Source organism: Lithobates pipiens, unplaced genomic scaffold, assembly GCF_037356315.1.
Source record: "Lithobates pipiens isolate NorthernLeopardFrog02 unplaced genomic scaffold, aLitPip1_a1.2 Scaffold_25, whole genome shotgun sequence".
In the NCBI taxonomy this organism is placed as follows: Eukaryota; Metazoa; Chordata; class Amphibia; order Anura; family Ranidae; genus Lithobates; species Lithobates pipiens.
Genome location: NW_027507787.1, coordinates 239245413 through 239258636, shown reverse-complemented (window position 1 = coordinate 239258636; position 13224 = coordinate 239245413). Strand labels below are relative to the sequence as shown.

Genomic DNA, 13224 nt, shown 5'->3' with positions numbered 1-13224 from the left:
CTCAACAGATCTTAGGTCTGCGTCCCGCCACGTTCGCCGAGAGATAGATGGATCTGGCTGAGGATCTTAGTGGGCAGAAACATCACTCTGTAAATGACGTGAGACGAAACATAAACCGATGAGTGGGATGGATGGAACGCGTCGTGCTGTATACAAGAACACAACACTGGACACGCATCCTTCACATAGAATTAAACACAAAAAGTAAACCCTAAACCTTCCGCCCCAAAAACAATGAAATCATTTTTTATGCACCCCAATTTCTAAATTTTAAAGCTTCCTCTTTTCCTCCTCCGGAAGGTGGTTTGTGCACTGCAGTTGGAATGCTGGTATTGTGCCCATCTGGCACATGTGCAGTAGAGACCGCTGGTGCCATTTGAACAGCACATGCAGAGTAGGGGCCACTGGTGCCATCTAACCAGCACATGTCCAGTAGGGGCCACTAGTGCTATCTGACCAACACATGCACAGTAGGGGCCACTGGTGCTATCTGACAACGCATGCATATTAATGGCCGCTGGTTTCATCTGACTAGCACATGCAGAGTAGGGGCCACTGGTGCCATCTAACCAGCACATGTCCAGTGGGGGCCACTAGTGCTATCTGACCAACACATGTGCAGTAGAGGCCGCTGGTGCCATTTGAACAGCACATGCATAGTAGGGGCCACTGGTGCCATCTAACCAGCACATGTCCAATAGGGGCCACTAGTGCTATCTGACCAACACATGCACAGTAGGGGCCACTGGTGCTATCTGACAACGCATGCACAGTAATGGCCGCTGGTTTCATCTGACAGCACATGCAGAGTAGGGGCCACTGGTGCCATCTAACCAGCACATGTCCAGTAGGGGCCACTAGTGCTATCTGACCAACACATATGCAGTAGAGGCAGCTGGTGCCATTTGAACAGCACATGCAGAGTAGGGGCCACTGGTGCCATCTAACCAGCACATGTCCAATAGGGGCCACTAGTGCTATCTGACCAACACATGCACAGTAGGGGCCACTGGTGCTATCTGACAACAGATGCACAGTAATGGCTGCTGGTGCCATTGGACCAGTAAATGCAGAGTAGGGGCCACCGGTGCCATCAAATTAGCACATGTGCAGTAGGGGCCACTGGTGCTATCTGACCAGCAGATGCATAGTAGAGGCCACTGGTGCTATCTGACCAACACATGCACAGTAATGGTCACTGGTGTCATCCGAACTACACATGCGCTATAGGGTCCACCGGTTCCATCTAACCAGCACATGTGCAGTAGGGGCCACTGGTACTATCTGACCAACACATCCAAAGTAATTGCCACTGGTTCCATCTGACCAGTACATGCACAGTAGGGGCCACTGGTATCATCTGACTTACACATGCACAGTAGGAGCCATTGGTGCCATCTGACCAGAACATGAACAGTAGGGGCCGCTGGTGCCATTTGACCAGCACATACAGAGTAGGGGCCACTGGTGCCATCTAACTAGCACATGTGCAGTAGGAGCCAGTGGTGCTATCTGACCAACACATCCAAAGTAATGGGCACTGGTTCCATCTGATCAGCACATGCACAGTAGGGGCCACTGGTGCCACCTGACCTACGCATATGCAGTAGGGGCTGCTGGTGCCATTTGACCAGCACATGTGCAGTAAGGGCTGCTGCTGCCATCTGACAAGCACATGCACAGTAGGGGCTGCTGGTCCAATTTGACTAGCACATGCACACTAGGGGCAACTGGTGCCATCTGACCAGCACATGTGCAGTTGGAGCCACTGGTGCCATCTGACCAGCACCATGCAAAGTCGGGGCTAATGTCTTTCTGAACTCTGACGCTGTGTCCAGCCAGTGTGTGTGACGTTGGGGGGCCACTGGCCCTGTACCCATCCAGGACATACCAAGTACAGTACTGCACATGCGCCAGCCACGCATAGCACCAGATAACGTTAAGACATCTGCCCCTACTGTGCATATGCTGGCCAGAAAACATCAACAGCACCAAATGCACATGCACTAGCCTGACAGAGCCAGCAGGCCTTACCGTGCATGTGCCAGGCACAGTGCCAGGAAGCTGAAAGGCAGCGCCCCCTACTGTACATGTGCTGACCAGACATAGCACCAACAGAACCTACAGCGGAAGTGTTCTACAAGCAAAGCACCAAGAGGCGGGGGCACACACATTAGGGCCGGTTCACACAGCGGGCGATGCGAGGCGACACGACTCGCCTCGCCTCACTCCCGCAAGTCGCCCCCGTTCTGTACAATGGAACCGTTCTGAGAGGAGCGACTCGAGTCGCTCCGACTCAGAAAAAAGGTTCCTGTACTACTTTCGGGCGACCTCGGGGCGACTTGCATTGACTTCTATACAGAAGTCATTTGCAAGTCGCCGCCGAGGCCGCTGCAGGTCGCGGCGAGGCAAGTCGGAGTCGCCTCGCCTCGTCTGCAGTGTGAACCGGCCCTTAGGGTGGCACCAGGGAGACAAAGGTGACATCCTATAGGCAGAAATTCAACAGAGGAAAGTTTCATAGGCCGGAAATGAGGTGAAAACTGCGCACAACTGGGGAGAGGAGGCAGCGGTGGCAAAAGGTGAGCGGCTACATTTATTCATTACCATTAACCAAGAAAAATATGACATTGTCAATCCGCCCTATGTGTCAGGGAAGATCCTTTTTTTTTGCTAGCACATGATTGGCTGAACACAGCTCCGCCTTATTTACAAAGCTATATAAAGATTTATTTTACAAAATGAACATTCTCTTCCCCCTTTGGTAAATGACCCCCCTGTGTAGTTTTAGAGTAGATTGAACTCCTTCACAACTCTGCCCCGAGCTACACCACCGATCTTGTCTCCAAATATCACCCAAATCGTCCCCTCCGCTCTTCTCAAGACCTTCTCAAGACCTCCTACTCTCAAGCTCTCTCGTCTCCTCCTCCCATGCTCCTCTCTGTGATTTCTCCAGAGCCTCCCCCATCCTATGGAACTCTTTACCTCCACCTGTCCTGCTATTTGCTACTCTCGCTACCTTCAGGCGATACCTGAAAACTCATCTCTTCAGGGAAAGCCGATCACGTCTCCGAATGATCTCCTACCACTTCCATCAGCTCATTCCCCACAGTTACAACCTTTTGTACCACCTGACCCACCCTATTAGATTGTAAGCTCTTCTGAGCAGAGCCCTCTTAATCCTCTTGTATTTTATTGTATTATAACTGTATTGTCTCCTTTTATATTGTAGCGCTGTGTAAACTGTTGGCGCTATATAAATCCTGTATAATAATAATGATAACTCCACCCCCTTGTAACGTATATGTTATATATGTTAGAGTCTGACCATCTATCCTAAATTCTGTGTATACATTATATAGAGATAAAGGATGATTTGCATTGGTGAGGGACTCATTTCTTATCATCTGTTGTCTCAAAGCCAATGACCCCCATCCTACAGTACGAGGTGTTCTGCAGAGTCACACAGACAATAGTGATTTACTGCTGGTGTGTGCGAGAGCACATAAAAACTGAAGTACGTTAATGTTCATAGTACAGGACATGGTGCACTCATCTTGTATGGCGCCTTTTCCTTGCAGGCGGTCCACAGTTCCTATTGGGAAATTCTGCCTCTAGGTGTGGGGGAGGGGTGGGATCTCTGTTGGGTTGTTATTGTCGTGTGAAGTTGATCATTTACATGGGGACTTCTCAAGTTGGGTGAACCCAGAGCTCTACAGGGGCCCCAGACATTGAGGAGGAGAAGGATCTGTGTCCAGTGTCTCCATTGTACTTTTCCTTGGTTTTGTTGTCTCCACTGTAGAGATTCTCCTTCCATTCAAAGTGAAAACATTTGAAGACAAGATTGGCGATGTAGCTCGGGGCAGAGTTATGAATGGCTTTGTATGTTGTTTTTTATTTTTTTAAATTTAATTCATTGGCCAATTAGAAGCCAGTGGAGGAATTGGCAGAGGGGTGTGACGTACAGTAAGTGTAGGTCAGTGGAAGGATTGGTAGAGAGGGGTGGAGGACAATGAGTAAAAGCTAGTGGAGGGATTGGTAGAGAGGGTTGGAGGACACTGAATGGAGACCAGTGGAGGGATTGGTGGAGAGGGGTGGAGGAAACTGAGTGGAGACCAGTGGAGAGATTGGTAGAGAGGGGTGGAGTACACTGAGTGGAGGCCAGTGGAGAGATTGGTAGAGAGGGGTGGAGTACACTGAGTGGAGGCCAGTGGAGGGATTGGTGGAGAGGGGTGGAGGAACATGAGTGGAGACCAGTGGAGAGATTGGTAGAGAGGGGTGGAGTACACTGAGTGGAGGCCAGTGGAGGGATTGGTGGAGAGGGGTGGAGGAGCATGAGTGGAGACCAGTGGAGAGATTGGTAGAGGGGGGTGGAGTACACTGAGTGGAGGCCAGTGTAGAGATTGGTGGAGTGGGATGGAGGACACTGAGTGTAGACGAGTGGAGAGATTGGTAGAGAGGGCTTGAGGAAACCGAGTGGAGGCCAGTGGAGGGATTGGTAGAGAGGGGTGGAGTACACTGAGTGGAGGCCAGTGGAGGGATTGGTGGAGAGGGGTGGAGGAGCATGAGTGGAGACCAGTGGAGAGATTGGTAGAGGGGGGTGGAGTACACTGAGTGGAGGCCAGTGTAGAGATTGGTGGAGTGGGATGGAGGACACTGAGTGTAGACGAGTGGAGAGATTGGTAGAGAGGGCTTGAGGAAACCGAGTGGAGGCCAGTGGAGGGATTGGTAGAGAGGGGTGATGGAGTATGAAGGAGAAGGGATCTCACCGCTCCAGGAGCACACATGCAGGCTGTAAACTGTCTCTTCGGATGGGAAGCCACAGGTGCTGGCTATTACCACTAGCAACAGACAAAAAAACAAGCTCTGGACTGCCGCACTCTTCAGAAGACCACTTTCTTTTATTGGGAAATCACATCACAGCTCAACAAACACAGCAAACAAGGAAAAATTGCTGATGTTTTGCACTAGCCTTCGCATAGCCATAGCTATGATTAAGCACTACAGCTAGTGCAAAACGTCTAGCAATGTTTCCTTGTTCACTGTGTTTGAGCTGTGATGTGATTTCCCAATAAAAGAAAGTGGTCTTCTGAAGAGTGCGGCAGTCCAGAGCTTGTTTTTTTCGTCTGTTGCTAGGGGTGACAAAGTACACAGAGTAGAGGCCAGTGGAGGGATTGGTAGAGAGGGGTGGAGGACACTGAGAGGAGGTCATTGAAAGGATTGATAGAGAGGGGCGGAGTCCATTGAGTGGAGGCCAATGATTGGATTGGCAGAGAGGGGTGGAGGACGCTGAGTGGAAAATAATTGTGGGATTGGTAAAGAGGGGTGGAGGACTGAAAGAGAGGGGTGGCAGATACTGAGTAGTAAGTGGATGGATTGGTGTGGGGGGAGGGGGGGGGGTGGAAGACACTGAATAGAGACCATTTGAGGGATTGTTAGAGAGGGGTGGAGTACATTGAGTAAAGGCCAGTGGAGGGATTGGTAGAAAGGGGTGGAGTACATTGAGTAAAGGCCAGTGGAGGGATTGGTAGAAAGGGGTGGAGTACACTGAGTAAAGGCCAGTGGAGGGATTGGTAGAAAGGGGTGGAGGACACAGAATGGAAGACAATTGAGGGGTGGAGGACACTGAGCAGTTGCTAAGGTGAATGAATATGGCAGCCGTATTTAAAGTGGAGTTCCACCCCCCCAAAAAAAAAAAAAACAATTATTAATATGCTTTAAAAAAATAAAAAAAAACATTTGGATAAAAAAATGTTTTTACTCACCTCTAAATGCCTGTTGCTAGGGGATCCATCGTAGTCTGCCTCCTTCGGCGCCTGGGCTCCTGACGTCACTTCCCTCGGCGCAGGAAGGGAGATCGACTCTCCCCCCTCCCTCTTGTCAATCATCTGGGACACGTGACCGGTCCCAGATGATTGCACGGCTCACGCATGCGCAGTGGGTGCCCGGCTGTGAAGTCACAGCCATGCACCCACAGTAAAAATGCTGGCGCCGGCCGAGCGGAGGGGGAGACGAGCGGGGCTTCAATCCCTGGAACCCTGGGACAGGTAAGTGTCCGATTATTAAAAGTCAGCAGCTGCAGTATTTGTAGCTGCTAACTTTAAAATTTTTTTTTTTTTAAGCGGAACTCCACTTTAAGATAGACTGAAGAGGGGATAGTCTGCGAGGTAGACCTATGAGAAGGGAGTTGCACTAGTCAATGTAGGGAATAAGCAAGTGAAGGAGGAGCTTGATGTTTTCATTAAACGGGGTGAACTTTGGAGATGTTATGGAGGTGAAGTCTACAAGATTAGGACAGTTATTGGATTTGGAGTTAAAAGGAAGAGTCCAGGATGACGCCAAGTACCCTGGCCTGAGGGGAGGACTGAGAGTTGTATTATTAATCTTGCTGGAAATCTCAGGGAGGAGGGTATGGGCAGGAGGAGGGAATATTATGAGGTTGTTTTCAGAAAGATTTAGTTGGAGGAAGGGGTCCAATACGCATATGGATATATCCGTTAGTACAGGGCTCAAAATTTCCAGCCCTGAGCTACTAGCCAGGTCTTAAGAGTTACTCGCCATCAATCGCCCCACTCAACTCCTACCCTGCCCCACCCCTAATTCCGCCCTCATAAATTATCTCATGAAATTACACTTAAATGTTTTATGCAAAATTAAGTTACAAAAATAAATATGAACAACAACTTTATTCGTGCCCATCAATGCAGCCTCATCTGTGCCCATCAATGCAGCCTCATCTGTGCCCATCAATGCAGCCTCACCTGTGCCCATCAATGCAGCGTGACCAGTACCCATTAATGCAGCCTCACCTGTGCCCATCAATGCAGCCTCACATGTGCCCATCAATGCAGTCTCATCTGTACCCATCATTGCAGACTGAGCAGTGCCCATAAATGTAGCCTCACCTGTGCCCATCAATGCAGCGTGACCTGTGCCCATTAATGCAGTGTGACCTGTGCCCACCAATTTAGCCTCACCTGTGCCCATCAATGCAGTGTGGAAGGTGCCCATCAATGCAGCATGGCCAGAGCCCACCAATGCAACCTCACCTGTGCCCATCATTGCAGCGTGACCTGTACCCATCATTGTAGCGTGACCAGTGCCCACCAATGCAGCCTCGCCTGTGCCCATTATTGCAGCATGACCCGTGCCCATCATTGCAGCGTGACCAGTGTCCACCAATGTAGCCTCACCTGTTTCCATCATTGCAGTCTCGCCTGTGCCCATCATTGCAACGTGACCAGTGTCTACAAATTCAGCCTCATCTGTGCCAATCATTGCAGCGTGACCAGTGCCCACCAATGAAGCCTCACCTGTGCCCATCATTGCAACCTTGCCTGTGCCCATCATTGCAGCATGACCTGTGCCCATTATTGCAGTGTGACCTGTGCCCATCATTGCAGTGTGACCTGTGCCCACCAATGCAGCCTCACCTGTGCCCATTATTGCAGCATGTCCTTTGTCCATAATTGCAGCGTGACCTGTGCCCATCATTGCAGCCTCACCTGTGCCCATCATTGCAACGTGACCAGAGTCTACCAATGAAGCCTCACCTGTGCCCATCATTGCAACCTTGCCTGTGCCCATCATTGCAGCATGACCTGTGCCCATTATTGCAGCGTGACCTGTGCCCATCATTGCAGTGTGACCTGTGCCCACCAATGCAGCCTCACCTGTGCCCATTATTGCAGCATGTCCTTTGTCCATAATTGCAGCGTGACCTGTGCCCACCAATGCAGCCTCACCTGTGCCCATCATTGCAGCAAGACCAGTGCCTACCAATGCAGCCTCATCTGTGCCCATCATTGCAGCATGACTTGTGCCCATCAGTGCAGCCTCTCCTATGCCCATCATTGCAGCCTCGCCTTTGCCCATCATTGCAGCATGACCGGTGAGGAGGAAGAGAGAGTGCGGCTGGATCATCACAGAGCGGGGATTGCCGGCCGTAACAGCTTACATTGGAATTGCCATCAGCTCGCGATCACACGCAGCCCCGCCTCCTGACCCAGCGCCTGTGACAGACTGAACGCCGGACCAATGCTGGGATGTGTTCTGTCTGTCACAGGAGCTGGGTTAGAAGGCGGGGCTGTGTGTGATGGCGAGCGGACGGCAATTCAAATGTATGCTGTTAGGGCGGCACAGCGGTGTAGTGGTTAGCACTCTTGCCTAGCAGTAAGAAGGGTCGCTGGTTCAAATTCCAACCCCGACACTACCTGCCTGGAGTTTGCATGTTCTCCCGGTGCCTGCGCAGGTTTCCTCCAGGTACTCCGTTTTCCTCCCACACGCCAAAGACATCCTGGTAGGTTAATTGGTTTCTGTCCAAAAAAAATTGGCCCTAGTATATGAATGTGAGTTGGGGACCTTAGATTGTGGGCTCCTTATGTTTAGGGACCGATGATACTCAGGTTGAACTGGATGGACTGGTGTCTTTATTCAACCTTACTAACTATACTATACTAGCTGTTACAGCAGGCAATCCCTGCTCCCTGCTCTGTGATCTGGCCTGCTCACCTCTTCCTCTACTCTCTCTTCCCCCAGGGGCGATCGCTGGGAGAACAGCTCCCATTCAACTCCGCCTGCCAGCGGTGCCCACCCTTGTTACAAACCATTTTCCAGTAGGTGAGAGGAAAATTTGAGGGCTGGGTTAGTAAGTTAGTAATGTGAGATGAGACTGAAGGAGTAAAGTGATGAGTAGAGAGATAGATTTGGGCGTCATCAGCATAGAGATGGTACTGGAAGTCGTGGGAGGTAATGAAGTGACCAAGAGAGGAGGTGTAGATAAAGAAGAGAAGGGGGTCCAACAACAGAGATTTGGGGGACCCCTACAGAAAGAGGAAGCGTAGAGGAGGAGGTAGAGTTGTAGGTGACACTGAAGGAGCGCTGTGATAGGTAGGAGAAGAACCAGGAAAAAGCAGAGTCTTGGAGGGCAAGGGGCTGGAGATGGAAGAGGAGCGTGTGGTCAGCGGGATGGAGGGCCACAGAAAGACACACGCCACTGGCTCTGAGGCAATTCGTCTATGTTTTGCACTATTTTTTATAAATAAAGTTTCTTATAAATTATTTTAAAGAAACTTGTGTTTATGCCTATAAAGTCCATCACCTCCAACAACGGTTTTATCTAGCAACTTCAAATATCGGGACGTGGCATGTTGTATTATGTATTGTATCCACAGTACCACTCTGTGTTTGATACACCATTCATTTAAAATACCTGGCTGACATACCGTGACCTACCTGACATACACTGACCTACATAACATACACTGACCTACTTGACACGCACTGACCTACCTGACACACACTGACCTACCTGACATACACTGACCTACATGACATACACTGACCTACATGACATACACTGACCTACCTGACATACCCTGACCTACCTGACATACACTGACCTACCTGACATACACTGACCTACCTGACATACACTGACCTACCTGACACACACTGACCTATATGACACACACTGACCTATCTGGCTGACATACACTGACCTACATGACATACACTGACCTACTTGACACACACTGACCTACCTGACACACACTGACCTATCTGGCTGACATACACTGACCTACATGACATACACTGACCTACTTGACACACACTGACCTACCTGACACACACTGACCTATCTGACATGCACTGACCTACCTGACACACACTGACCTATCTCACATGCATTGATCTACCTGGCTGACATACACTGACCTACATGACATACACTGACCTACCTGACACACACTGACCTATCTGGCTGACATACACTGACCTACATGACATACACTGACCTACCTGACACACACTGACCTATCTGGCTGGCATACACTGACCTACATGACATACACGGACCTACTTGACACACACTGACCTATCTGACATGCATTGACCTACCTGACACACACTGACCTATCTGACATGCATTGACCTACCTGGCTAACATACACTGACCTACATGACATACATTGACCTAACTGACATACACTGACCTACCTGCAAGGCCGCTGATAGGGGGGGACCACCAGTCCTCCTGTAGGAGGCCCTGGCACACAGATGGGCCCTAACACCAAGAGGAATCGGTGTTGTCGATCAGAGGGGCAATTACAGAAAGATGCCCTGTGCGGCTCTCTGCAGCAGATAAAAGCCGGTTTGTCTCCCACCCACCAGCTTTCAGCTGCTGCAGGGAGAGACACAGAGCATTGTTCCTGTAATTGCTTCCCCCTCCCTGTCCTATTATAAAAGGGCTCATTTACACAGGTTCTCTGTTATGTTTGTGTCCGCTAATAATAATTTTAGTGTATTTTTTGTAAAAACAAAATTGATATATGGGGCGGGGCTGCCTTGTAGGCTGTATGGGGCCCCCGTATATTTCTAACAGCAGCCCTGCCTACCTGACACACACTGACCTACCTGTCTGACATACAACGGCACACACTGACCTACCTGACCAGACATCAGGTGACGTGACCTCCTCCTGCTGATCAGCCGTAGTGTGCGGCGCGCCCATCACAGTAGAGTAGACAGCAGCAGTGGGGGTCATTCACTAAAGAATGTTCATTTTCCAATCTGATTGCTCACACTGCTTAGTGAATAAGGTGAAGCTGAACACACGTCTGTCATTTTACCTTTCCGGGGGATTTCCCTTGCACGTGTCTACAGATAGTCGTCATAAACAGTGACATTTTCACCGTATTCTCTGAGCTAAATGAACATTCCCTGTGCCATGTGACCATTCTGTGTTGCTTTAGTAAACTGATCCCCGGTACGTCTCTTGGCAGCTCCCTATCTGGCCGGGAGAAGACAACAAACTCCGTCTGTGTTTCTAGTTTTCGTATATAGGACAATTTGTATGTTGGCCGCCCTTCCAGCTTTATAATTGAAGACAAAATGTTACATTCGATTTAAGTGATCCTAACAGAAACTACAGAATTATCGGGAAATGATATAAAAGCTTTATCCTTATCTTCTTTTGGAATAATGAGGGTCTGGACTAAACTAAAAGTTTAAAAAGGAAACTAAATAAATAAATAAAAATGTCAAAGGAGTCAATGGTGGGGCAGGATGGATTTGATGGACCTCCTGGACGTTTCCTGCCATCGCTCTTCTATGTTTCTAGGGTTCAGTCCTTTTTATAAGGGCAGGTCGTTGAAGGAATTTGAAAAATTTTGAGATCTCTATAATCAGTTTGTATCAGGTTATGTAATGAAGGAACATTAGCTTTGTGGTACATACCCATCAAGGAGCGCCATTGCATTCTTCCTCGGTCGGCCAATATTCGGGCCGTAGAGATTGGCTTTGGAGTAGGTCCGGATGGACTGTAGAACGTTCTTCAGCTGAATGTAATCCTTTCCCAGCTGACTGCCATTGATTGCCCTGTTGATGAGGGTTCTGTAATTGTTGGGTTCTGTTAGAGGGATAACAATGTTATGTCATGGTACATGACTAGTAAAATATCACATCTCTGACTCTGATTGTTTCTACATCTTCAGTACAACCTTCTATGGTCTGATAAGGTTATTACTGGGGGAGTCTTGGCAGATTTACTCTGTATGAAGAACATGAAATGCCTTTTAATGTCCTGGTCTATTCTTATTTTACTATTAAAGCAGCATTCCATTCTATGATTGTATGAGGTCATGCAGGGCCGGACTTACCATTGGGCTTGACTGGGCTCATGCCCATGGGGGCATGGCGCTGAGATACATAGCCGAGTGTACTCGGCTCGGTTCCGCTCACAGTCACGCCCATCCCACCCTATGATGGATATAATACAGGGACTGGGCGTGACTGTGAGCCGACCTGGGCCCCCCACTGAGATACATAGCCGAGTGTACTCGGCTCGGCTCCGCTCACAGTCACGCCCATCCCACCCTATGATGGACATAACACAGGGACTGGGCGTGACTGTGAGCCAACCTGGGCCCCCCACTGAGATACATAGCCGAGTGTACTCGGCTCGGCTCCGCTCACAGTCACGCCCATCCCACCCTATGATGGACATAACACAGGGACTGGGCGTGACTGTGAGCCGACCTGGGCCCCCCACTGAGATACATAGCCAAGTGTACTCGGCTCGGCTCCGCTCACAGTCACGCCCATCCCACCCTATGATGGACATAACACAGGGACTGGGCATGACTGTGAGCCCACCCGAGTACACTCGGCTCCGCTCGGGACTGTGAGAGGGCCCGAGAGCCACTGTAACGACATATTCGGCGACCCATCGCAGTTTTCTACGGAAGTGACGTTCCATCGCCGCCATCTTGCTACACCCCACACTCGTCCACAGTAAGGATACACTAAGCCCTTGTACAGACGGTCGGAGATTCCGACGGAATGTGTCCGATCGGACCGTTTTGTCAGATATTCCGACTGTGTGTGGTCTCCATCGGACTATTTCCGTCGGAGTATCCGACGGACCAACTTTTCCAACTTGGTAAAGTTTTCAGACGAAATGCTCCGATCGGACATACTCCGGTCATGTGTAGAGAATTTCCGATCGGACAAAGTGCCACGCATGCTCAGATCAAATTCCTACACCAAAGCAATTGGCTACTAACCTGAACGTAGTCCCGTCGTAACGAAATAACGTCATCACGTCTGATTTTTCCGACAACTTTGTCCGACCGTGTGTATACAGTTTCGGACAAAATCCAACGGATTTGGTTGTCGGAATCTTCGACCGTGTGTACAAGGGCTAAGAAGGGGTAAAGCGGACATGTTGTTACACCCACCAGAGTTTTGCATTTTAGACGTATTTATAACATTAAAGTTAGTATATAGTGAAATACAAGACTTACAACTCTGTCTGAACTTTAAAAGCAGGGAACTTCTGTCCGATTAGCAAACCTGTGAGATGAGCAGGGTTGCCGCTGCTTTTAAAATTCAAGCTCTAAGTAGTCAAAAGGAGTTGTAAGTCCTGTATTTCACTATATAAACTGACTTTACTGTTATAAGTACATGTAAAATGCGAAACTCCGGGGGGTGTAACAAGATGTCCGCTTTACCTCTTCTTAGTGTATCCTTACTGTGGACGAGTGTGGGGTGTACCAAGATGGCGGCGACAGAATGTCACTTCCATAGCAAACTGCGATGGGTCGCCGAATATGACATTACACCACTGAGAGGACCCGAGAGCCACCGAGATACACAGGACTCTGTATCTCGGTGGCACCATTTTTAAACTTCAAGACTGCAATGACAAGGCTGCAAATGACACTG

General features: G+C 49.5%; 1 protein-coding gene across 1 annotated transcript in view; it reads right to left on the bottom strand.

Annotated features, from left to right (window-relative positions):
* The window catches only part of HPSE2 (heparanase 2 (inactive)), a 417517-nt gene that overhangs the window by 190968 nt on the left and 213325 nt on the right, over nt 1–13224 (bottom strand). The window contains exon 3 of the mRNA XM_077453819.1: nt 11236–11407. Coding sequence (XP_077309945.1) covers nt 11236–11407 — 172 coding nt within the window. The remainder of the gene's footprint in view (nt 1–11235; nt 11408–13224) is intronic.